We start from the raw sequence: 27,133 nt of genomic DNA on the forward strand, positions 1-27,133 counted from the left end.
ATTTGATTGAGACTAGACAATCTGTGCACTTATAAATGTGGTCTGCCACCTATTGTGGTTATCTGTCTGGTGGAGCATGTTTTCTGTCAGTTGGTGATAAATCTGTGGTAAATCTGACCTGTGCAGGCGACTTTATTGAAAACCAGAAGCGTTATGAGAGAAACAACTGAGTGAAAATCACATTTAAATCAGCACTGATTACGCCTTTTCAAAAAGTCTGGATATTAAATAGAAAATAAACTTTGAAATCTTTTAAATTTATAACAGTTTCTAACAAAGCGAGCTTAATAAACTAAAGTTAATGGCTTTATTAATGCAACTAAATCCAGATTCATAAGTTGTAGGGAGTCCAGTGTGATACTATTTGGTGAACGTCAATAAATCAATGTTAATAAGCTGCTAATAAATATATGTCCCTGCTCTAGATGTAGTGCAGTTTAGTGCAGGATGTAATAATAAAAATGGCAGCAAAAAACACAAAATAATGGCTGAGAAGGATTTTTTATCTTTTCTTAAGTTGTCCCTATTAATAGCTTATGACAAATCCATAAATAATTTACTAAAGAAATGATTAGTTTTACCTTCTAAAGCTTTTCTTTACAAGCTATTCTAAAGATAAATTCCAGTCGAACATACAAAGATCATGGACATTCATAAATATAAACCTCCAGTGGCGGTTGTTTTTGCCATTTTATCCAGTGCTTCCTGTTACCAGTGTTGCATCATTTTCAGCAGAGGGATGTTTTGTATGAACACTGGTCAGCCAGTAGTGTATTTATACTGCTGCAGTGTATATAGAGCATCCAGGAAGGAGAAACAGCTGGAGGAAACACCTGTAGGCAGAGGGCAGACTCCGTGTTTTTCTCACACTTACAGGTTGCACTGTGTGTTTTTTAGACTTTTTGAGGACCTTATCTTTCTTGTTCCGACAGAACTTTAGACATTTTATGTGTCACATTGTAGGGCAACATATTAGAAAGAAAGACATTTGGAAAAAAAGGTTTACATAATGAATTAAGGAGGGATATAATAACTTTAGTCCAGATATTTTACTATTGTTGCTCTATAACCTTCTGAAATTCAAGCATTGATTTTATAGGGGTAGATTTTATTTCTTCTTTTTAAATGGTTGTTAACAACCTCCTAATAAAGAAAATAATGAGTTTTTCTTTCTTTTTTCCTTTTTGGAGGAGCAGTGGGTGTTAGCGATTTACAAATATCACCACTTTAAGTGTAACAAAGTCTATAGATTATAAGGCATTGATGGTACAATAATATCATGAAACAGTTTAATACATTAAAATAGGAAACAATTGAGTTTGAATAGCTGAAACTATAGTTCCAATTCATTATTTGGATGGGGTGGACAAGATATTAGCAACACATTTAAATGCAACATAGTCCAGTACACCATCACCCACTGTGACATCAATAATAAGCATAATTTTTTGACATCGCCAAAAACTGAAATGAAAAATGTAGAACGTTAATAGTAGCAGAATTTATGGCAGAGCTCTTGTGTTGAGTTGCATTAGATCTCACAGGCTTTCATAATAAACTGGTTAGTGAGTGTAGAAGGAGTTCATGTTAACCCCATGAACTGTGTTTTACACTAATATTTGCCGTAGGAGGCACAATTGATGACTTTACTCATGACTCAGTGATGAGGCCTTTTATATCAATAAGTGACGCCCACTGAAACCCAGTTTTGTATGTTTGCACCTCTGAAAAAGTTTCCCGCCAAATCATGCATAATATACTTTTAATATTCTTCTATTCAATAAATTATAGAATGCAGGTCAAATACTTACTTACCAAATAAGAGTGCAGGGGATTCAGTAGCAGAAAGCCATGTTGTTGTTGTTGTATGTCTGACAGTATTTTCCCACCCAAAATACTGCGATGACACAGTTCAGGGTTGGGTTTGTCTACATTCAGTCAATATTAGGTGCTACTAGACAGTTTCAAATTGGTGTTGCAGTTTTAAAAGAGAGGAAGGTTGACGAGTGTGTTATTCTTCTTGAAAATTCAGCTCGTAGTCCTCCTATATATGCTACTTATTAAAATATCTTATACTTACTATGGACTTTGTGTGTGTCCTTTAATGTTATTCATGTCTCGCAACCCGTCTGCTATCCAGATCTTGGCCTACGGAGACATGAACCATGAGTGGGTGGGAAACGAGTGGCTGCCCAGCCTCGGTCTGCCTCAGTATCGCTCCTACTTCATGGAGTCACTGGTGGATGCTCGTATGCTCGACCACCTCACCAAGAAAGAACTGAGGGGCCAGCTGAAGATGGTGGACAGTTTCCACAGGTCAGGAAGAAACATTAATACAAGATTTTTGACATTTATGCACGTTACCAGATCACTTAGATTCCTTCTTACCTCATCATATTTGCGTGTTTCTGTCTTCATTATTTACAGAGTGAGTCTTCACTATGGCATCATGTGCTTGAAGCGCTTGAACTACGACAGGAAGGAGCTGGAGAGGAGGAGGGATGAGAGTCAACATCAGAATCAAGGTGAAGCCTGTGGACTAAATCTTCTCTTCAGACATCCAGTAATTTCTTTGCACTTCTGGACATGTATTGCTCTAATTTTCTTCCTCCGTGTCTACAGATGTGATGGTTTGGTCCAATGAGCGAGTCATGTGCTGGGTTCAGTCTATTGGGCTGAAGGAGTTTGCTGACAACCTATTAGAAAGTGGGGTCCATGGGGCCCTCCTTGCACTAGACGACACCTTTGACTACACTGACTTGGCCCTCCTTCTTCAGATACCAAACCAGAACACACAGGTAACTCACAGTACATAAGGCATGCTGCTTGTAACACTGAAATTACAATTACAGCATCTCTGTCGTCAGAAATTCACGTTTGCATAATGTCAAGATAATCCGAATCTCCAACTCTTAAATTGTCTCAAAACTCTGTTTCGTCTGTCTCTTGCAGGCGAGGCAGCTCCTCGAGAAGGAGTACAATGCTCTCATCTCCATGGGAACAGAGAGGAGGCCAGATGAGGTACGACAAAGCAGACCGTCAGTAGAAAATCAATCCACATAATCTTTCCTGCCAGGAGATGGGAATGTGTGTTGATTGTAAGAGTATTTTACTTGACAATAGCGCCTTTGTTCCAGACTTTTCAGATTTTGCCCTTTGTTAAAAGAACGTGTCATGACAGACTAATTTCCTCTCAGTGATAAAATAGACTGGAACGTCTCTCTTCCATATAAAGCGAGCCTTGATGGCATCAGTGCTCGTCCTACTGCTGGCAAATTGTTGGCGTGCCACAGTGGTTCAGCTGTGTTTACATGGGTGCTAATTGCTTAGTTACAGCATGTGCGACTAAAAACACACAACAAATCCTGCTTTGTCAAATACCACTATTGTTAAAACCCACTAATGTGCGATGAATAAGGCCCTGAAACAGATCGCCTCTCCTGCTGTTATTTTTAATCACTGGCATTATTTCGTTGCCTCCACAGGACGGCACGAAAACATTCACACGGTCACCATCATGGAGGAAGATGTTCAGAGAGAAGGACCTCCGTGGCGTGACCTCGGACTCCTCAGAAACATTACCTGCCAACTTCCGTGCCTCCGCCATCTCGACCCCCTCCGTCACCCTGAGGAAGGTCCAGAGTGAAGGTGAGGAGTCGCAGCAAAACTGCTGCCGAATGAGCAGCAACACTGACACCATCAGGAATCACACAGGGCTCTTCTCCTGTTTTAACATTCGTGAGAAGAAAAAGAAAAAAAACAATGCGTGTTACGAAATGTTAAGCTACTCATACTAACAAAGTCAAACATTAGTGACACAGCAGAAGCAGCTACTGCATGTAGATATGTGTTTGTTTAGCCTGATGTTATTCATTTATTTGCACTCCAGTGAAGAGCCAGCAAGAGAATAACAACAGAATAAGTGACCAAGATCATGGGAATTTGTGGATTTAGCAACATTTGATTGGTTTTAAAGATACAAAAATCCTCCGATGAGGTCAGAAGTGTTGAAAAACTGTTATGTACATTTAAAAGCTTAAAAAGTGTAAATGTTGAGCCAAAGTGCAGTCCAGTAAAATTTAAGATCGGTGTTGCAAATTTACCTAACAAGTTTAAAATATCATAGTTGAGATCCTACAGTGTAAATTACTATGTAAATTTGCCTGAGAAATTTAAATATTGTGGTTAAAGCCCTTCATAATTATAAAAAATACTCATTTACTCTGCACGACCCTGCAATATTATACTGTATATGATACAAATAAACCTGACTAACTTTAATGTTCAGGTTAAAAATCCACAATACTATATACTCCTACAAATTAACTGACTAATTTAAAAGCTAAAGTGATGAAAAATTATATACGGAGAACCCCACAAAGCCAAAGATTCCCTGTAAACAGACATATTTTTGACAGTGGAGGAAGAAGACTCACAAAAAATGAAGCAAATAATAGGGAAGCTAACGCTGCCAATTATGTAATCATGCAGTATTTTACACCAGACAGTCGGTGTTGGTGTCCAGCATCAGAATCTGTCACTTATTGTCAGCCGTACGACGTTTTATTCTGCTCCAAACTTTCCTTTTGGTTTCACTTAATTCCTACTGTCCAGCTTTTCGATTAAAAATGCGTTATAGTGATGGATTACTGATCACAGTTTGTGGTTAAAACTGAAAATATCTTGTTGCCAAATATGAATATTACGAAGGTTGAAATAGGAGGAGTGTTCCTGTAAGAGTTTATGCGTTTCATTCGTGCTCTCCTTTGATTTTGTTGACATCTTGAGAAGTGGATGGTCTCTGTTGCACATGAGAAAATACAGGAAATTCTTTGAACTCTCCATTACACAGCTTTGTTTAATGTCAGGTTTTATTTCGTTCTGAGTCATATGATGAAATTCACGTGAAACTTTTGTTCAGTGCTTTCAGTAACACGCTCTCACATTAGAGACGATGTCAACAGGTCAGCCAGAAAAAAGAAGCCAGGGAAGTTACAAATAGAAGTCATTAACATACTTACCAAGAAGCGGAAAACATGACTTTAAAAAAAAGAGTTGAGCATTTTGGTTAATAATTCATTCGTACGGAGTTGTAGATAAGAAAATTACCAACTGTCAGTGGTGGAAGATGTTTTCAGATTCTTTACTTATATCATCAACTAATTTTACTATCATAAGTACTCATTGTGTCAGTGTTTTACTAATATATGTGATGGTTTTGGATGAGTTTTAATGCTCCATTTGTGTCGGTGTTTCCTTTTACTGCTGCAGACATTTAAGGTTGAGTTCATTTTAGCTGCTTTACGTACTGTTTGGTAATTTAATCTACAGAAATGCAAAATTTGTTTGTAGTATTTCTGTAGTGTTGTGCAAGTCCTGCCCCTCTATAGAAACTAGAGAGGGGAGAGAACTAAAAAAAAAAAAAAAGGTTTTTGTGCAGTAAGACAAAGATGTGATACCATAAATCTATTTCATGATAAATTAATTATTTTATATGGCAAAACTTGACCTGGAATCAACGTGTTGAACATTTTTTTAAAGTGCAGACAGATGTTACCAATAGTGGAAAAAATGGTGACTCTACATACCAAAGATATTTTACTGCTCAGATTTATGTTTGTTTACATACTTCTCTGCTCTGTGTAATCACAGCCTGTAGTTCAGTGGAAGTTCCCAGAATTTGTGTCACCTAACTAATGGTACCAGATAAATCACTAATAGTTTCTTGTTGCACTGAGGAGTTATATTTAGACTTTTTAGAGAACCTGATGAACAGTTTATTTTTAGAAGATTTGTAAATAAAGCACGTAGGATAAAGCGATTTTGATCACATATCATGATTTTAAGCTAAGACTTGGTTAAGTTTTCTGATGGAATCACACATGATTAGTTCAAGGACCATTGGAAAGTTGAAAATCTGATAATTCTGACAAGTTCTTACAGAATTTTAGAAAACTAGTCGAGAGGAACCAGTATATTTTGATCAAATTTTTAAATTAGACAGATAGAATAAAATCTTTATGCTAAGTGGGGCTATCTAGCTGCTGGTAGTCACTTTATATTTTTTATATATGTAATGAAGTTCAAAGGTGTAAGCAGAGATTTTATTTACCCAAGAAAAAAGGCAGCTTTTATTTAGCAAAGAAATATTTAAAATATGTCAAACTAGAGAAGCATTAGCATCAAAATAAACTAAAAGTACCTCAAGTACAGTACTCTTTATGCAGAATGGCCCCTTTTATATCATATAAATTATATTATTGTACTAAAATTATCGATTCACGAAAGTGTTCATCACTTTAATGTTGCAGCTGGAGATAGTTATATACTGCTGGTTGACTAAATCAATGATAACAGCATAATTTATCGATTTATATGTGATATTTCATAGTAATTCTGTAATCTGCAAAAAAAAATACCTAGTCACTAATGTTTTAAAATAAATGTAGTAGAATATAAAGTGCAATATTTTCCAGAAAAAACAAAGCAGAAAGTAGGAAAAGAAGATTGTACTCAAGGAAATGTACTTAGTTACATTTCAGCGATGCTTTAATTTATACAGCCACAGTTAGAGTGTCATGGCTTATGAGGGTCAAAATATATTCAATGGAAGCTCTGTTATTGTTTTTTACTTTTGTCCTTTTTACTTGTCTGGTATTTCTACATTAATATTTACTAATTACCTTATTCTCTCTGTCAGTAAACTCTGGTCCAAGAGGAGAGTCGGGGTCCGTGAGAACATATTCCTGCTAAAAGATAAGCACACCAGGTGAGTACAACGCTGTATGTGTTCGCTAAACATATGAACACCAAATCAACCATCTCACCTCAGCAGGGGCTGTTACAGTTCTTTAAGGTGTGTTTTCTTTCGTTTTTTCATAGAAGCCCACCTCCATCCCAACCCAAGGAAAAAAAAAGAACAGAACACCACATTTTTGAAGAAAAAAAAAACCGAGGAACAAAAAACAAACATGGACACTAGAAGATGACCAACAACGTTCGAGCCGCGTGTCTCGAATAATCAAAGACACTGAGTGAATGATTTGTGAAAAGATGATAAAATAATGAGTGAATGTCTGTTTACCCATCAGTTTCTCTCTTTCTCCCTTTCTCTCCCTTTCTCTCTCTCTCTCTCTCATCTTGATCCATAGTTGTGGCATGACGCTGTTTGATTCTGTAGAAAGTGGCCTGTAGAAAGTGACCATTGCCTATCGTGAATTCATCTTCTGTTTTGAGTGTAAGATGGCAATATTGACACAATGAATTTATAGTTTTTAAAACTGGAAAAAAAAATGCATTCCTTTTCGGATCAAGAGAATGACGACATCTTTTCAGCTGATCTGACTATGATTTAGACTGATAATAGAACATACTCTGCCTATAGGAACATCACACTACAGTACAGTCTGGGAAGAGGGAGGCTCTTATAGGTGGTTATACACTGAGGGGGGAGTCAAATGTATGTTCTTAAGCCATAACAGACATGAGATGCACAAATGTGAATAGGACAGACAATGAGACAATTAGCAAAGTGCTTTATGACAAAATCCTATTCAAACTGAGGGGAAAAAACAGTTTAGTTAGAGAGCATTTGTGTTAATATGCATGCCAAAATCAACCATTTTAGAGTGAACGTCATGATATCAATCATCTAATGATGTGAAAGCGTGGGTCAGGACTTTGTAAAATGTGTGTATTTTATTTTTATCATTTTTTATGATAACTGCTATTGTATGTACGTATGTATGTATGTACAGTATGTATGTGTGTGTATTAAACTGTATGTTCATTTCATACTTAGTTTTAAGACTGACTGTAATTTCATTTTAGGTTGAACAAAGGAAAATATGTTTTAAATTATGGACATTTAAGATATGCTACTTGTATGTGTACATTTTGAAAAACAAAATTGTGTTATGATTTCAAATTCATATTATTGGAGAGTAGTGATGATAATTGAATATAATATGATAACAATAATGATAATGATTGTAAAAGCTGTAATTAAAAAAACATACCTGTAACGTGCTACTGACAGAGTTATTTCACGCCTCACACTGACAGAAGATCACAGGTAAGACGTGAAACTTAGTCGTCTTTTGGAGTGCGTGTTACTAAAATGCAGATGCTCAGTTTATCCTTTAAATGCAGCCTTGCAGTAGCTTTAATGCACTACAGTCAGAGATGAAACTTAAGGCATGTTAAGCATGAATTAGGGATGGGATGTAGAAAGGTCCTATATTCTTGTTTTTACTTTTAGTTTGGTTCCATGATAGAGTGTGTGTCCACTTTAGGGTGTCCCTGTTGGTAGTTGCAGCTCTTCATAATGACTATATTACATTAAATACACAAACTCAGTCTTCTAATTAACATCCACTCCATGATTTTGCTCAGCCAAGTTTGAATTGAACACCACCGAGCTGAAGATGAGCCAAAGCAGGAAGAGGAAACCCCAGTGCTTTTTGGCCATGGCAAAGGTTATAAATAGTAGGTATTTGTATTCCAAACAGGTGATGGAAGGTGTTTTTTTCTGTTTAAACTTATCATAGAAATCAATAATGTATGGAATAATGCTATATTTATGAAGTGAATGAAAGAGGTTCAGCAGTCCTTCAGCTCAACGCGAACAGACTTTAAGTTCATGATGTTTTTCTCGCCCACGTACAGTTTTCTTGGCACAGCAGTGGCACTTCCTACCACTTCTCAGGTGCTGCTGGAGGTTGAAGGAGTAAACAGGAAAACATAGCATAAACATGGAGAAATATTTTTTCGTGTTTACAACTGCTGTTGTGTTTACAGTATACAAGAGAAGTGGAAAAACACCCCTGTGCAATATCACTTCAATGTCAAATTGTTCAAAACTGCATCACCTTACAGTGAATGTCTTACTACTAAGTTGAGCAGTGGGGTATTTGTTTTTATGTAAAATGAAAAACTAACAGTAGACATTTACTTCATTAACAATGCAGGCCCCATCGTAGAGACCCAATGCAACAAAAGTCAGCACTCTTGTTACTGCTGAGATTCATATCTTTTTTTATTTTTAATGCTCCACATGTCCACTTTTACTTTTGACGACAAACTCAATCCTGAATATGGCTGAGACCAAATTTCTAAATAAGGTCCTACCATTCTTCAGAGACTATTTTTTTCCAGCAGCTCTTTACTGAGGCGGTGGCTGCACTGTTCCCTCTAAGCTGCGCACTGCTGACACGGTCTCCGCGCACACAAAATCTGCGCTGCGCACACACAAAAAAAAATCCAACCTAAATTGAAAATAAAATAAACACGTAACAATTCATTCTGTGCTATTTTTCAGTGTGAGTCAGTGAGTGACCGGTGACTGGCTGCTGCAGCCAATGATGCGATTCACATACGTATTTACCAAAGACTGTATATTATAGTATTGACGCAGCTAATCAACGTCAGACGTCCTTACGTGCAGCCACCGTTGTTGTCATAGATATGAATGAGTAGATAGGACACGCCCCTTTGAGCTGCGTGCTACAGCGAGGCTAAGCTAGTGGGGGCAAAGTTTCAGTGCATTCCGTTGATGTAGACGGCGTGAAAACGTAAAGAACAAGTATGCCGGCTCACTGTGCTGCATACAGTTACACACTACGTCGTACGATTGAGACAAGGAAACTTGGAATGACTTTTCATAGGTAAGAATAGTTTTTGGCTCTTTTTTCATTATGAAATCTTGTTGAGAGCTTCCAGTCTATGAGAGCTAACTAGTTAGCCACTAGCAAAACGCTAAGGCGAGCTAGCAGCTTGACAAGCAAATACCAGACGATTAATAGTAGCTGTAGTATAGTTGTACAAGCAATAGTAGTATAAAATAGCTGTTAGAGTCATAGAAGTAGTATCAGCATTTGTAATAATATTACAATTTGTAGTAGCAGTGCCAGTATCAGCAGCAGTAGTGTACTAAGTGTACTACTAGCAATGTGACTACTGCTAGTAGTAGTCACATTGCTATTACTACCACCAATACTACCAATAGTAGTTATAAAGCCTAACTCATGTATATCCAGATTACCATCTATGTTCTTCCTCCAAACCCATTTTATGATTGGGATTACAGGCAATTCTTTAGCACTGCTCTCAAATAATTGAAATGTTACTAAACAAAGTTATACTTATCAAATTAAATAGCTCTGGTCTCCAGTATATTGGCGAATTTGGTTCTTTGTACTTAATTTATTAGCATGATTTCTTTTTTAATATGTTGTGTACAGACTTACTTCTCTGTCTACTTTTCTTACTCCATGTAGGTTTCCCAGAGACTATGGGTTGAGGAGGAATTGGAAGTCTGTCGGCTTAGACCTGGTGTCATTCCATCATTGTTAAACTTCCCGGCTCATCTTGGAAGAGTACGTGCCAGAAAGACCACAACCAAGCAGCCTTGAGATCTTAGGCAGCGTCTCCCTGAGGTGGGTGTCGACAGTGTTCACAGTCAGGTCTGTGGTAATCCCATCAAAAAACAAAAACAGAAAAAAAATCTAGATTATAAATCAACATGTAACCAAAGCACTCTGTGTATAACGCCATAGTATAGGATGTAGTTCAGAAAATGTCAAAGTATAGTATACTTTACTCAAGAATAACATAGTATGGCCTGTAGTTCATAGTACAGCATGTTGGCAAGAAAAACCCATAGATTATTATGTGGTTCAAAAGCGCAAAATGATAGGATGTTGCCTAAAATTGTCATGTATGATGTTCAATTCAATTCAATTCAATTCAATTCAATTCAATTCAATTCAATTCAATTTTATTTATATAGCACCAATTACAGTCAAATTGTCTCGAGACGCTTTACAGAATCCATATGCCTGACCCCCAGAGCAAGCCAAAAGGCGACAGTGGCAAGGAAAACACCCTTTTAACAGGGAAAAAAACCTCGAGCAGAACCCGGCTCTAATGTGGGGGGACCCATCTGCCTGCTGGCCGGGCGGGTTGAGAGGAACAGAAGAGGTAGAGAGGTAGAGATAGAGGGATAGAGATAGAGGGGAAGAGGTAAAGGGAGAGAGGTAGAGGGTTACAGTTGGTGGGAGAACAATCACACATCTGAAGCATCCAGCTCTGGGACCAGGGACACTCGGAGAAAGGACACAGGGAGAAACAGAGTTAGTGTAATGCAATAATGGTATATATATTAAATACATAGGTAGATAGAGAAGGGCTCAGTGCATCCAGAGAGGTTCCCCAGCAGCCTAGGCCTATAGCAGCATAACTAGGGGCAAACTAAAGGGAAGTAAAGAGGGGAAGTCAGTTGCGCAAATGAAAACACCAGCTCACCCCGTCAGGGTCCCCCAGTCAGCCCTAACTATAAGCTTTGTCAAAAAGGAAGGTTTTAAGCCTGGTCTTAAAAATAGAGAGGGTGTCCGCCTCCTGAACCCAAACTGGGAGCTGGTTCCACAGGAGAGGCGCCTGATAACTGAAGGCTCTGCCTCCCATTCTACTTTTAGAGATCCTAGGAACAACAAGTAAGCCTGCAGTCTGAGAGAGAAGAGTTCTGCTAGGATAATATGGTACTATCAGGTCTTTAAGATATGATGGAGATTGGTTGTTAAGCACTTTATATGTCAGAAGAAGGATTTTGAATTCTGTTCTAGATTTAACAAGAAGTCTGAGGAACTCCATGATTAACCCTAGTATGCTCAGAAGAGTCATTGTTGACATGCACAAACTGGAACCTGTCTGATAAGTAGGATTTAAACCAGTCCAGTGCTGTCCCTTTAATGCCAATAGAATGTTCTAGTCGCTGTAATAAAAGTTTGTGGTCGATTGTATCGAATGCTGCACTAAGGTCCAATAAAATAAGTATAGAGACCAGTCCATTATCTGACGCTATGAGAAGGTCATTAGTAACTTTCACCAGAGCTGTTTCTGTGCTATGATGCACTCTGAAGCCTGACTGAAACTCTTCAAACAGGCTATTCCTTTGCAAATGTTCAAATAATTGATTTGCAACTGTTCTTTCCAGAATTTTAGAGAGAAATGGGAGGTTGGAAATTGGTCTATAGTGGGCTAAAACATCTGGATCTAGAGTGGGCTTTTTAAGTAAAGGTTTGATTACAGCAACCTTAAAAGCCTGTGGTACATAGCCTGTTACTAGAGAGAGATTGATCAGATCTAACATTGAGGAATTAATTAAAAGTAAAGCCTCCTTGAACAGTCTAGCTGGGACAGGATCTAAAAGACATGTCGATGGTTTGGATATAGAAACTATTGAAATTAGTTCAGAGAGATGTATAGGAGTGAAAAATTCTAAATATCCATCTGGTCTTACAGCCAATTCTAAAGCATCTGTACTCGATGATACATCTGTGACATTTGCAGGAAGGGCCAGATTAATTTTTTCTCTAATCGTAATAATTTTATTTGTAAAGAAGCTCATGAAGTCGTTACTGCTCAAAGCTAAAGGAATACAAGGTTGAACAGAGCTCTGACTCTTTGTCAGCCTGGCTACAGTGCTGAAGAGAAACCTGGGGTTGTTCTTGTTTTCCTCTATTAAAGATGAATAATACGTTGTCCTGGCATTACGAAGAGCTTTTTTATAAATTACTAGACTTTTTTTCCAAGCTACATAAACTTCCTCTAAATTAGTGGAGTACCACTTCCTTTCCAGCTTTCGGGACGCCTGCTTTAAAGTCCACAGCTGGGAATTATACCAAGGAGCAGGTCCTCTCTGAGATAGAACTTTCTTTTTTACAGGTGCAACACTATCAAGTGTTGTACGCAGTGAGGCTGCAGCATTATTAACAATATAATCCACTTTTGTGGGGGTAAATTTATAATATTTCCCTTCCATTTTATCAGTAAGTGGTGCTGAAGTAAATAGAGAGGGTATTATTTCCTTAAATTTAGTCACCGAATTGTGAGACAGACATCTACTGTAATGATATTTATTCTTAACTCCTATACATTCTATTGTTGTAAATTGAAATGTTATCATAAAATGGTCAGAAAGAAGAGGGTTCCGGGGAAATACTGTTAACTGTTCGATTTCTATGCCATAAGTCAGAACGAGGTCAAGGGTGTGATTAAAACTATGAGTTGGTTGATTTACATGTTGAGAAAACCCGATTGAGTCTAATATTGAATTAAAAGCAGTCGTAAGGCTGTCACTGTCCACGTCAACATGAATGTTGAAGTCACCCACAATAATCACTTTATCTGAGCTGAACACTAAATCAGATAAAAAGTCTGAGAATTGAGATAAAAACTCAGAGTAAGGAGCAGGAGGACGATATACAACAACAAATAAAACTGGTTTCTGAGCTTTTAAATCTGGATGAGAGAGACTGAGTAAGATTTTCAAATGAACTGTAACTAGGTTTAGGTCTCTGGTTCATTTTTAAGCTAGAGAGGTAAATTGCTGCCACTCCTCCTCCTCGGCCTGTGAGTCGAGGAACATGACAGTTAGTATGACTAGTAGGAGTTGATTCATTTAGACTAACATATTCTTCCTGCTGCAACCAGGTTTCAGTCAAACAGAACAAATCAATCTGGTTATCAGTTATCAAATCATTTACTAACAGAGATTTAGACGAGAGAGATCTAATATTTAATAGACCACATTTAATTGTCCTGTTTCTTCGCTCAGTTGAAATAGTGGTATTAATTTTTATTAGATTTTTATGGTTACTATGTCTTTTGTTTATTTTTGAATTGTTTAATTTATTGAATTTTGGTTGCTAGGGGACGGCTAGCAGAAGCTACACTAGCAGAAGCTACACTAGCAGCTATATTATTGCGGTCCGCACCGGCTAAGGGGACCTGGCTAACAGCTAGCGGGGTGTTTTCCATGGTGCGGAGCCGCGCTTCCAATTCAGAGAGCCTCGCCTCCAAAGCTACAAAGAGACTGCATTTATTACAGGTATCGTTATCACTAAAGGAGGCAGAGGAGTGACTAAACGTGACACACTGAGCAGGAAAGAGAAGGAGAGGAAGAGGGAGAAGCCATGCTAAGTGCTAGGCTAGCGGACAGAGATAACAGATTAACTTAGAATTAAGTACTGAGAAGGTGCTTGAAGAAAACGAGTGTATGTTACGATTCAAATATTACCGCTACACACAGATTTAATGAATATCAAATTAGATGGAGTGGATAAGCTACAACAGTCACAGAACACAACACAGCGCTATAACAGGAAGTGACGAAATGCGCTCACCGTAACGTCAGACGTCGGAGCCTAAAGCAGAAGAGCACAGCAGGTTCTGCTCCTCTCACCTAAGACCATTACACTGGTTCAAAAAATGTCATAGTGCAATATAATGTCAAAATAGTATGTTCTTCAAGAAAACATCAGAGTATAATATGTTGTCTAAAAAATGCCACAGAATATTTCATTGCACAAGTAAAAGTATAGTAAGTTTTAAAACTGCTCAAATTCTTATAATATGTTGCTAAAAAACAAAAAAAAATAATTAAAAAAAAGTCAGTAATATGTCAATTGAAAAAGCCTATAGTATAGTGTGTCGCCCAACAAACATCATAGTATAGCATGTCGCTCTAAAAACGTCAGAGTATAGCCTTTAGTCCACAGCTGTCAGTAGGTGAGGTGCAACACAAAAACAGTCCAAACGCTGGTTTCCAGAGGGTTAGATGAGAATTTATTTGAAAGAGGAAGTTTACAACAACACAACATGTGAGGGGGTTAAAAACAAATGGGTGTTAGTAAAATAAAAATAAATAAACAACTAAAAGTGAACTTCATGTTGACATTGATGGGCATTCCAACCAGGAACAAAGTAAAAGATAATCAATACCTCTTAAAACCCAAAAACACACCGCAGTAGCACCCTAAACTAAAACTACCAATGGGTTCCCTGTTTTCCTTTCTGAATAATTCAACAGTCCCTCTCTATCTCCCTATACATCCACCAACCACTGGAACACATCTCCAAAGTTCTGCCGGGCCAGCTCAGCTTCCCCTCAGAAGAAGTGCCGCCACCTGCCAGATGAAGGAGCCTTTTGAGAGGCAGCTGGCATCGTGATTGGACTGTACTTTGGTCTGTTCCAATCCAGCTTCAGCTCCAGAGACGGCAGGCGGGACGAGTCAACGGAGGCCGGGTGGACGAAGGCATGCAGCTGAGTACAATCCAGAAAACAACAGAGGAGGAGTGAAGCGGCCCAGAGCCAGAACAAACAGAGTATGTCTCTTAGAAAACATCATAGTATAGCCTTTGGGATTAAAAAATGGCATAATATACATCGTATATTGTACAAATAACAAGTCAAAGGAAAGAGACATCAACTGTAGACTTGTCGTAATTGTGGGCTGACTAATTTACTGATTATCAATATTTTATTTTTTACTGATTTACGGTAATAAATACATTTAAAAATGGCGCTACTTTGGCTCTGAACCTTTATCTACCTGTGGTCGCTCTGTCTTCTGGAGTGATTTGATTGGTTATACGTCACGACTAAAACTCCTTTAACATCTGTAAACAAAACAAAAACGTATCAACAAAGTTTTCTGTTAGAGTTTGTGTTCTTCTAAGTTTAACTCCAAGATTTTAAATACTTTCATTTACTGCAAATGAATATCTACTCCAAATGTCTCACTAATAATCATTATCAGCCTTAAAAGCCCACAAAACACCCCTCAGTACTCGACCACACTTAGTACAGTCTGGTTCCCCCTTCTATAAATCTGCTTGGAATCTTCCACTTCCTGTTTGTCAAAGTGGCCTTCTACCTGGACAGGTTTTGTTGGAGCTCATGCAACAAACATTTTGGGTAACTGCACTTTAATATGGATGGATGACACTGAATTAGACGCTGTTTTAATGAGACTGAGTTAAGATGTGTAGCTCTGTCGTTAAATAGGAAATTATTTCTCAGAATTCACAGAGAAAAGTCTGAAATGTTTGCTAGGTTAGCGTCCCACATGTTCTTTGGCTCAGCTAAAGCTAACTCTCTCCAACTTCTGGATCTCTTGAGTTGCTTGTTGTTAAAATATCTTGCTATAGGTGCTGAAGCTCAGAAAGTCTGAGATGTTTGTTCAAAATAAGCTCTTTCTCAAGTCTTATCTGAACTGTCCTCTTTTGTTATAACTTCCCCTAAACTTAGGAGTTAATGACAGAGCAGCACATCCAGACTCGGTCTCATTTATGTAGAGATTAAACTTCAGTATCATTCATTGATGTTAAAGTGCAGTTTTTCAAATGTTTGTTGCGCATGCTCCCAACCAGTCCTGGTGGAAGACGATGTGAAGAGAAAGCTCCAGAGGATGAATATCACATATTTACGTTGGAAATAAATGTTCTTTAATTAGACATTGTCATGCAAAAGTTGGATTTCCCTTTAATGATGTTCAAATCTTTGTTGAGTGTTTTGTTGATGTTGGTTTCTAAATGTTTTTTGACACTCGGCCCCAAAGATTAAAACCTTTTACGGCTCACAAGCTGCAACAATTCACACATTATCAACTATCTTTCTGACTAAACTCAGATAAAAAGTGAAAAACTGTCTGATTCCTACATCATGAATGTAAATCTTTTTGGTTTTTATGACAGTAAACTGAATATATTTGGGCTTGACATTTTATAAACCAAAACAAATAATGAATTACTGGAGAAAACGACAGATTAATGGACAAAGAAAATGTGTTTTCTAACATATATGGCTGAATTACTCCAACATTACAAGATACATACAATTTTAATTCAATTTTATTTATATAACGCCAATTACAGGTCAAATTGTCTCAAGACTTTATTTTTATATTTTTTTGTCATATTTAAAATATGACAAAGTAAGAAATTTAAACCTCTTGACTAATCCAATTTATTATTTAGTTTTTAAGAGACTAATTGACAAAACTTTCTCCACTAAAACTAATAAACATGAAGTCAAATAGAAGGAACAGTTTTAAATACTGCAGTCCCACGACGACAAGAATAAAGTTTGTCAACAAAAACAAAATCTGCTCGTGGATTCCATTAAAACCCTAATAAATGATAAAAAAGTGTGATACTAAAGGTTTGTGGTGCTAAAAATATCAAAGTAAAGATATCGAGTTGAACATCTGGATGGAGGTTGATAAAAGTTGACCTCCCTTCATTTCTCTGGAGCGACTCCATGAATTTTATGGATGGTGGTTAAAGACCTGCTCTTCTAGTCGTCTTCCTTCTAGTCGCTGTAAAAAGTCAGTCCATCCTGGCCGACTTCAACACCTCTTCATGACAAGTTGTTCTGCCTCCGACTTGGTGGAAACTCCAGAAACTCGGGAAAACCCGTGGAGACTCGAAGAACTCGTGGAGACTCGAAAAACTCGTCGGGCGGGGGAAGGTGTGGTGGGCCGTGGGGGGAGTCAGGGCGGAGAGTAGGGGGGGGGGGGGGGGGCGGCCCCCCCGCCTACCCCCCCCACCCACCTCCCCGCCTACTCTCCGCCCTGACTCCACCCAGACTCCGCCTTGGCTCCACCCACGTGGTCACACAGACACTACGATGCCAAAGGGAGGACGAATTTATTTCTTTTTATCTGATCTGTAGCTCAGTGAGTTAAGGATTTGCCTATGGAGCTGCAGGTCGCTGGTTCAAGACCAGACACTTCTTAAATTTTCTCAATATCCTGACAAAGACAAAGAAAGAAAACTGCCACTGGTGGGTCTTGAACCTGCGACCCTCCGCTCTGTAGTCTCTCCTCTTATCCCCCTGAGCTACTCGCTCAGATACAAATTCTTCTTTTTTTTGCGCATTTATCATCTATTTTTTGTCGTTTTCGAGTTTTTTTTTTTAACTCGAGTCTCGCTCGACCGTTTTTCTCAGGAGGTTGGGCTTCAGCCTTTGTGCTGGTGGGTTGAACCTTCAGTTCCAAGACTTTCCAAAGCCTCCACACCTCCCGAGTCCTCAGGACCTGAGCTTTCACACAGTCTGAGGGCTGAAATTTTCTAAGTCCCACAGTAGTTCTCTGTTAGTTTGAACCTTCAGACAGTCCAAGGACTGATATCTTCTAAGTTCCTGAGTAGTTCTCTGTTAGTTTGAACCTTTCGACAGTCTGAGGACTGAAATCTTAGAAGTTCTTGAGTAGTTCTCTGTTAGTTTGAACCTTTAGACAGTCTGAGGACTGAAATCTTAAAGGTTTCTCAGTACTTCTCTGTTAGTTTGAACCTTTAGACAGTCTGAGGACTGAAATCTTAAAGGTTTCTCAGTACTTCTCTGTTAGTTTGAACCTTTCGACAGTCTGAGGACTGAAGTTTTAAAACTTTCTCAATACTTCTCTGTTAGTTTGAACTTTCTGGTTAACAGAAGCCTTAAAACTTATGACCATGAGTGTTGATTTCACATTCAGACCATCCATCTGAGTTCTTCTCAGACCTTCACCTGTGGGTTTTTTAGAAATCCCGAACAAACTTTGATTCTCTTTACTGAACAGTAAAGTTTGTGGAGATCAGAAGGTAACATTTCATACTTACATGTTTTGTATCGTGTTTAATTATCTAATTCAATATTTTGTCAGTTTAATATTTAATTGTATTTAATGTTTCATTTTATTAAACTGACAAAATATTGAATTAGATAATTAAACACGATACAAAACATGTAAGTATGAAATTAAACCAAATTTTTAAAATAACATTATTAAAAATTACAGAGAAAATATTTTAGATAAACATTTAAAAAATACTTTTTAAACAAGAATAATATTAAACATTTAAAAAATACTTTTTCAACAAGAATAATATTAAACATTTAAAAAATACTTTTTCAACAAGAATAATATTAAACATTTAAAAAAAAATACAAAACATTAAATTAGATTATTAAACCTTTAAAAAGTTTAATATCATTTAATTGTATTTAATGTTTCATTTTATTAAACTGACAAGATATTGAATTAGATAAGTAAACACGATACAAAACATGTAAGTATGAAATTAAACAAATTTTTTAAAATAACATTATTAAAAATTACAGAGAAAATATTTTAGATAATTAAACATTTAAAAAATACTTTTTAAACAAGAATAATATGAAACATTTAAAAAATACTTTTTAAACAAGAATAATATTAAACATTTAAAAAAAATACAAAACATTAAATTAGATTATTAAACCTTTAAAAAGTTTAATATCATTTAATTGTATTTAATGTTTCATTTTATTAAACTGACAAGATATTGAATTAGATAAGTAAACACGATACAAAACATGTAAGTATGAAATTAAACAAATTTTTTAAAATAACATTATTAAAAATTACAGAGAAAATATTTTAGATAATTAAACATTTAAAAAATACTTTTTAAACAAGAATAATATTAAACATTTAAAAAATACTTTTTCAACAAGAATAATATTAAACATTTAAAAAAAAATACAAAACATTAAATTAGATTATTAAACCTTTAAAAAGTTTAATATCATTTAATTGTATTTAATGTTTCATTTTATTAAACTGACAAGATATTGAATTAGATAATTAAACACGATACAAAACATGTAAGTATGAAATTAAACTAATTTTTTAAAATAACATTATTAAAAATTACAGAGAAAATATTTTAGATAATTAAACATTTAAGAAATACTTAATTTTTTTTTTTTTTTACATTTTACTGTATTAATCCCCCTCCCCTTTGATTTAATTGCTTTTTGTTATGTAGTTTATTTCTTTAATCTTCTTTTTCTGTCAAGATTTGAACCCCAACCTTAAAAATGAAATAAACCATTAAATCACAATGAAAATACTTCTGTTGTCACAGTCATGAGTTAGTCAATTATTCAGTTTATCAATTCAACTTTATTTGTTTAGCACCTTTTACACAGATGACAAAATTAAACAAGCAAAGAGAAAAAACTATGCTAAAACTATGATTAAAACTCAAAAACATTTATTTAAAAAAAAAAAAAAAAAAAGACTTAACATGGCAATAAAATATGTTGTGTCCAGGGGATGGAGGGAGTTTATTGAAGTCTTCTTGGGCTCACATGGGAAATCATTTAAAATATAAACTTGATATTCAGTCTAAGGAAACTGCAGAGCGACAGAAGAACCAACAATATCTCCTGTTTTCTCCTTTAATGAGTCGACTCTTCTTGTGCTTTCAGACCAAAGAACTACAGACTCTTCACAACCTGCTCAAACTCTTGGTACAGGACCTCACCACACGAGTCAAGAAGGTTTCTGTCTCATTTCTACTCTGAAGCTCACCTTCTCCTGCTCAAACTGCTGACAAATGTTTCTGCTGCTCTAAAGTCTGCTCTCCAGAACTTCCTAAAAACTCTCAAAGTCTCTTCTGCTGCAGGTTGCTTTGTAGAACTGTTCCAGAAAACCTCACTAAACCACATGGAGGGGCCTCAAGATAGTCGTCCAAATGAAACCATACAAAAACCAAACTAGCACAACCCAAACGCTAAAGTCTCCTGCAGCCTACCAGAGAACCTCTGAGAACAGAGAATCAGGACAGGAACTCTTACCTTCTGGACAACCAACGCTGGTTCTCAAACAAGAATACAGAATGTGTCTGACCAAAAACCTCTAAAGACTCACTACAGCCAAGATAAAGACACAACTCAGCTGTACCAAATCCACTAATCACTGCACACATTAGCACCATGTGCTAACTGTGGGTAAAGAACCACATTTACCAAGACAACTATCCAATACAAAGCCCTAAAACACACCAAGAAACACATTAAAGTCTATTTTACTGCTGGAAGCTGCAAGCCAACGCCTAAAGAACAGACTAAAGCAATGGAGCCAAACCCGGTTGTGTGGTGGAGAGAAGCAGAGGAAATGTTTGTCTGCAGCTAAATAAAGCAGGAAGACACTGAGCTGCTCAGGTGTTCCTGATAACACCAAGCAGCCACCTGGACAGCCAATCGGAACACAGCTTACTGGAAGTCCAGAGGGCTGGGTTAGTCAAGTAAATTTAAAGTTGAAGCAGAAAGTTAACAAAGAAAGTTGAAAACCACCTTCTGATACCAGAAATCTCTGAGTTTTCTCACAAAGAACACCTGAACATGTCAAACTGGTTCCATAGTAGAACCATCATTGTAAAAACGTTATAGTATGGTGTGTTGCTCAAAAAACATTCTGACCCGGCTGTCGGGACAAACATGTAAGAACCATGAGAACAGAGAGAACCCAACCAGTAGGTCACAGTTTATCATCCCCCAGTCATCTCCTGAAGTCCATATGGTGAGAGACATCAGTATCTGGTTGTTCATTTACCAGAGGATGCTTATAATCATGCTGATGTGGTCTGTACTCTACAGTATTTTAGTGACTCAATAAATGCCTAAGTTGTTTTCTTAAAATGATTTTTAGTTTTTAATAAACATTTATTAGCCTCTATGTAATCAATAAATGGCCTTTGTCTATCTTAAGAAAAACTCACTCAGAACTCTGATATGTTAACAGTACTAAATAAATCAATAAATACATGCATACACACATAAGTTAATACATTAACTGTGTTAAGATAAGATTTAGATTTTTTTTTTTAAAAAGTTGTTTATGTTTTTGCAGAATCCAGTATTGCTCACTGGTTGGTCATTACATTTTATTAGTTTGATTTCACTGTTTAAAATGATGCCACCTCTTTTCAGACAGAACCTGTGATAATAAATCAATACAAAATTTTTAGTTCCGTGTTAATAAAGCACTTAAAGCTTTAAGTATGGCTAAATGCTTTTTTCAAAATTAAATATATCACTCCTTAGGTGGTAGTGGCCCCAAGTTCAGTAAAGTTGGAAAGATATTCACAGATTCAGACTTCCAGCATCAATAACTCATTAGATATAGGTTGTCAAAACATAAACGGTGCCTCTTTCCCATTGTTGCGAGGCAGACAATGTGCTACAAGCCCAGTTTTATCAAAAGTAGCTGTCTTTCAAGCTACTGGAATAACATTGGTGTCTATGGAGTGAACAGGGTCCGTCTGCAATTTGCAAAACCGCTGCAACAGTAAAGAGAGACAAATATTCAATAACTTCACTCTTCTACATTGTAGTGTCACTAAAATCACTGCAGCCTTCAACTGGCTCCTGTTGACAAAGTGTTTTAACAGAAATGTAAATGCTGTAATTTAATTCTTTTAATGAACCATGTAACTTGAATGGATGTGATGCTGGTGTGACCACAGTGCACACGTCTGATGTTGCTCACAGTGGTCCAAGGGACGCTCAGGGAGTTTGTGTGTTTGCTCACACTCAGGAAAAATTAGAGGGAACATTGGTTGGGTGGCTCATAGTTTTCATTTTTTTTTCTCCTTTAGAAACTTCTGTGTGTGCTTTGGATCACTGTTATGCTGGAATATTCCTCTTCTGCAGACTGGTACCTTCTGCACTCATTCAGCCTCATATCATGACGCTCTGTTCTTCACTGGCAGGACAATGCATTCATTGTGGTTGTCCACACGTTCACGTCAAACATGCTAGACATCTGAGCTCAACAAATTTATCTTGGTCTCATCTGACCAAATAATATGCTCTCAATATTAATCAGGCTTCTTCTTACATCCCTTAGCAAAGTTGACTTTTGCAAATTTGTATTGCAGCAAGCAAAGGTGTTTTTGTTGAACATCTTTAGTTATACAATGTCCATCACACTGTCTGAGCTGTCAGGAAGTCTGACTTCAAAAGAGAACCTCTGCACCAAGTCTGAAGTATGAACTGTCTGAACTGTGTTTTAGTTGATCGCCAATTGTCCTGTATTCTTTTCAATATTTCTGAAGTCTCACAATCACATTTTTCAGTTCCTCTGGCAATTAATTTCAGTCTGGAGCCATGATGCGGACATGCATATATACACAATCTAAAGGTCTCAAACCGAGGAAGCTCTGGGTAGATTTTATAACAATGTTCATGCAATTAGGCTAACTGGAAGTCACAGAAGTAGTCAGTTTAGTTTCAGTGATCACAGGTTCTGTCTTACTGCATTGGGTTCCTACTTTGTGGCCTGTATTTTCAATATGTCCTCTCTAAACCATTTGTTTTTGATTGTGTGCAGGAAGAAATACTCTTGTCAACTTAGAAATAATGCAGTTATTGAGAGGTGATTCCATTTGAATCATTTGATATTTAGGTGATAGTGCACAGTGGCGTACTCACCTCTGTTGTATACTGTTTATTTGTGCTTTTTATGTCAATATCAATAAATGGGTCATAAAATATGAATATTTTAATGTTAGAGTGTCACAAATAGAGAGTTGAATAGATAAAAGCTTGCTGAAGGTATTTCTGTATTTATTTATTTTTTTTAACATTTTAAAATCTTCCAGAATAAGCAATGAGTTATCCCTTTGGCCTTAAGAACAGCAGACTTCCGTAGCCTAATGACGTTTGATGCTGTATAACACAGCTCTCACACCCTATTAAGACTGACAGGTGAACAAGTGAGTAAGAGAACAGTATGAACTGAATCCGTCATCACAATACAATGTGACGAGAAAGCTTCTCAGTGACCTACCGCCTTTCTTAACTGGGGAGTTTACAATCTGACATGCAGGCTTCTCCCTGGTGACTGCACAGCTGCAGTCCTGTAAACACTTGCGCTGCCTATAAATCGGTTTCACCCACTCTTTTCCCTCATTCTCTCTCTGAAACACACACATATCAAAATAAGATAAACACCCCAAAACCCAAAACAGTCTACGTCACTTCCCCTCTTGTCTGCTTGCTGTAATGTATTTGGCAGATGACGCATGTGTTTGTGTTACATCTTCTTGCAGTTGTGAAATGTGTGTATTTTAGAAGTGGAAGCCTGAATGGGAACACGTGGAGGGTTTCGGTAAATGGCTTTGTCCAGACATGACAAAGCTTAATTACTGATACTTTTTACTGTTTTTGTCAAATCATCCTGAGGCGTTTTATTGTACTGAGACATGTTAGAAAGTAGTGACATGTAATAAAAGTATTTTCAATTATGTACACTTAAGCAATAAATGCATTTTCATATATTGTACATACATTAGAACACTGTATACACACTATCGTTCAGATATATATCAATAAAATACAATGCTTACAGGGGTAAATAATACAATTTGGGGTAATGTAAAATTAATATATATGTGGCTTTTTGTAACTTTCCAGTTGGTTCTGAGGAATTCTAACCCACCTGACTCCGTGGGAGTCTAAAAACACAACTTAACGAGCAACTCTTACTGTAAACGGCAGCGAGAAGCCCATACATAGTGTGAGAATGCAGGTTCTTCTTCTCAGCATTCAATCACAGTTTTGTACAAATGTCTGACTCATACTTACTCTCACGAAGTGGGACCTCCTTCTCGTAACTCCTTTATAAGAGCACAAAATCTGCTCCTGTTCAGAAGTTGCCTGTACAGAGTCACATATTTTTTCTATTTATTATTTAATAAGCTATTTATTTGTATTTATTTCTTATTTATCTCCTTTCAAGGCTACCTTGAACTTTTTCTTCCAAATGTTTTTGATTCCAAACCATCCTTTTTCTTACCTATCTTCTTTATTCTTAATTTTTTATCTTCATTTCTCTTTATCATTCTACCTCCCTGACTCCAACCCACTTTTATCCTTTAATAATCAAGTCAGAGAAGTGCATCTCTACACAGGTATTTATGACGCTTTTTATTTCTGTAAATTAGCTCAATGCAAATATCTGAATAGTGATGAGAAGTTGCTCTTCAACGCCTTAATTGCTTTCATTACGCTGATTTCTCTCTTCCATTGCAGAAAACCATAGACGTGGGATGTATCTGCAGATGACCGCAGATGGGAGAGTGACAGGGAGTGATGCTCAGACTCCTTACAGTGAGTATTAACTGCATAAATCTGTTACAGACAGCAGATATAGGCTTGACTTCACATATTTTCACAAACTACACTGGATAATGTGGGCCCCAGAAGACTGACACCTGCAGCAGGCTTGCAGAGAAGAAACATCATGTCCTGTTTATGTGATTTCAGGTGTCCTGCAGCTGAAATCTGTTAAACCAGGACATGTAGTCATCAAGGGACTATCATCATCCCTGTTCCTCTGTGTGGACAGCGGAGGCCATCTGAGAGGGCAGGTAAGCTTTAAGAGAGCTTCAACATCCCTTCTACTGCTATTAATCTTCAGTCTGAGTCGTCCTCTGATGATTATTAACTGTTGTCACTTTCAGAGTCAGTACTCAGAGTCTGACTGCGCCTTCAAAGAGCTGCTGCTGGCCGATGGATACACCCGTTTCCTGTCCTCACACTATGGATTTCCGGTGTCGCTGGCATCAAAACATTCCCCAGATCGACTCTCAGTCCCTTTCACTCGATTCCTACCAATCAGGAACACTTTGACGGAGGAGAGTGTGTCTGAGCAACCGACAAACACTGAGAGAACTTTCAACATGGACTCTGGTGACCTTCTTGGAATGGGTCTAAATTCGTTGGTCAGTCCTCAGTTTTCAGTGAACAAGTAAGAACTGGACTGCACTGTTATTGTAGCTTTAAAATTCATTAGAGACCATGGATCTGACTTTGCTATGAGATGAGTAGTTTGATCTTTTTGGTTTATCATGTTTCTGTGAAGGCAGTATTGATCTAAGTTATTTATTTATGTATTTATTGTGTATTTCTAATGGTTATTTAAAGATATTTTTGACCACAGTTTCGAGATTTTATGGTTTTTAGTTTAAAAGTATGTTTGTGTCTAAGGAACTGGCTCATACTGCAACTGATTTTGATACATGAGGCTTTTGGAGGTTCTCTAAGCTCAAGAGAAAGTCCAATAAATCTTACATTGTACAATTCAAGTGTATTTATGAAGCTGGATAGAATTTTTTAATAAAAAAATAACATGATATAACCTTTGCTTGTCTAAATGGATCGTGCAATGATAAATTAATGTAATTCAGTTATTAGACAAAGCAGGAAGGATGCATTTGCCAAACAAGAAGAACATATTCTAGCTAGTGATCATCCGTCTTCTGATCAAAAGTGAGGAAACAGGCCAAGAGCACTCTCTAGTGGACAAATACATAATGACATGAAGTATTTCAAGTTCCCTGCACCACTTTGTGGGTTTTAGTAAATGAGTCTACGTGTCAGATAAAATGTATGTATGTGTTATTAACCGGCAGTATTTTACTACGATGTAGAGTCTCAGGGCAGCTGTCAGTTATTTAACTAATTCAGAGTAACTGCAGATACGTGCAGTTACATAATACATACATACATAAATAACAATTTTTGGGCTGTATAACTTCAATTGTCTTGACAATATGCTCTTTAAACACAAGCTGACTTGATTTCAAAACTGTTACTCTGGTCAAGACTGCCACATATTTCATAAACTCTATTTGAAATGAAGGCCTCTGGACTCATTTCTTTTCTTCCATGACTGTAGATGAAGAGAGCTGCAGATTTTTCATTTATAAATATGGTTCTTATATGAAGGTTTTCAATATAGAATCAAAAGTGCATCTACTGCAGCTATAATACAACAAAGTGCAGACTGTTTTAACAATGTGTTTGCTGCTGTGAGGTTCAGTTCCTCCTTAAAAACACTGTCTGGTGAAAATCAAGATTTTTTATCTTGTTTACATGTCCATAATTTGTTTATATATGCAAGAAGACATATCATGGAATAAGCAGTCAATGCCATGGCCAAGCGTTTCTACCTTGAAGCTGCAGGGATTTGAAAAAAGTTATCAGGATAGTACATAATGTGGGACATAATAAGGACATTAACCTTTGCCTTGAAATTTACCGATTTAGTTAAGTTTAGAACTGTACAAATAATGTCCAAAGCAAGCAACATCTTCCTCCCTAATAACATACAACAATTGCTCAGAAGTAAAATTGCACATTATGAATTAAGAAGAAATTTTCAATTAAAAAGCCATTTGCTGGTATCACTATGAAGAGTGGATGTTTATCAGTATGTGGGGAAAATTAATGGAATAGTCTAGATGACACAACAAGTAATGTGGAAAGCTAAATATGTTCTGGAATTTCTAAAGATGAATAAAATTAGATTTTATGTAATCAGGAAACAATAAGATATGTGACGTACAGATATGTGAGTGTAACTTCATCCTATTCATTTTCAGACACTATTTTAGGTTTTGGATTTGCTTTAGTTGTTTTGTTTGTTGTATTGTATATTTATTTTCTCTTTTGCCTTTATAACATTGTGGCATGTCTGAA

General features: G+C 36.9%; 2 protein-coding genes and 1 long non-coding RNA gene across 8 annotated transcripts in view; all 3 read left to right on the forward strand.

Moving 5' to 3' along the window:
- LOC111584611 (liprin-alpha-3-like) overlaps nucleotides 1–8,028 on the forward strand; it is a 34,716-nt gene extending 26,688 nt beyond the window's left edge. For all 5 annotated transcript variants that reach the window (XM_035940784.2, XM_023293778.3, XM_055004764.1 and 2 more), the window contains 7 exons: nucleotides 2,141–2,316; nucleotides 2,428–2,525; nucleotides 2,623–2,798; nucleotides 2,953–3,021; nucleotides 3,486–3,648; nucleotides 6,701–6,769; nucleotides 6,883–8,028. In XM_035940784.2, coding sequence (XP_035796677.1) covers nucleotides 2,141–2,316; nucleotides 2,428–2,525; nucleotides 2,623–2,798; nucleotides 2,953–3,021; nucleotides 3,486–3,648; nucleotides 6,701–6,753 — 735 coding nt within the window. In that variant the 3' untranslated portion in view covers nucleotides 6,754–6,769; nucleotides 6,883–8,028. The remainder of the gene's footprint in view (nucleotides 1–2,140; nucleotides 2,317–2,427; nucleotides 2,526–2,622; nucleotides 2,799–2,952; nucleotides 3,022–3,485; nucleotides 3,649–6,700; nucleotides 6,770–6,882) is intronic.
- Nucleotides 8,029–9,515: 1,487 nt separating this feature from the next.
- On the forward strand, nucleotides 9,516–24,186 carry LOC129347389 (uncharacterized). Of its 2 annotated transcripts, XR_008599471.1 has the most exons (4): nucleotides 9,516–9,665; nucleotides 10,278–10,436; nucleotides 14,922–15,165; nucleotides 20,075–24,186. It is a non-coding gene; the product is annotated as an uncharacterized LOC129347389 (long non-coding RNA). The 2 variants fall into 2 exon arrangements; XR_008599470.1 differs by having other exon boundaries at nucleotides 10,278–15,165.
- A 130-nt stretch (nucleotides 24,187–24,316) lies between these two features.
- On the forward strand, nucleotides 24,317–26,936 carry fgf21 (fibroblast growth factor 21). The gene is made up of 4 exons (XM_023293776.3): nucleotides 24,317–24,561; nucleotides 24,683–24,760; nucleotides 24,917–25,020; nucleotides 25,114–26,936. The coding sequence occupies exons 1-4, from the start codon at nucleotides 24,414–24,416 to the stop codon at nucleotides 25,402–25,404; spliced, it is 621 nt and encodes a 206-aa protein (XP_023149544.1). The 5' UTR covers nucleotides 24,317–24,413; the 3' UTR covers nucleotides 25,405–26,936.
- Nucleotides 26,937–27,133: the final 197 nt, after the last annotated feature.

This window comes from Amphiprion ocellaris, chromosome 18 (assembly GCF_022539595.1).
Source record: "Amphiprion ocellaris isolate individual 3 ecotype Okinawa chromosome 18, ASM2253959v1, whole genome shotgun sequence".
Taxonomy (NCBI): domain Eukaryota; kingdom Metazoa; phylum Chordata; class Actinopteri; family Pomacentridae; genus Amphiprion; species Amphiprion ocellaris.

Bases quoted from the DNA above. Each gene is read 5' to 3' on its own strand.
- fgf21 (XM_023293776.3), top strand. From the start codon at position 24,414: ATGTTTTTGATTCCAAACCATCCTTTTTCTTACCTATCTTCTTTATTC. The intron at 24,562-24,682 runs GTATTTATGACG...CTTCCATTGCAG, and splicing joins AGAAGTGCATCTCTACACAG to AAAACCATAGACGTGGGATG. The intron at 25,021-25,113 runs GTAAGCTTTAAG...TGTCACTTTCAG, and splicing joins GAGGCCATCTGAGAGGGCAG to AGTCAGTACTCAGAGTCTGA.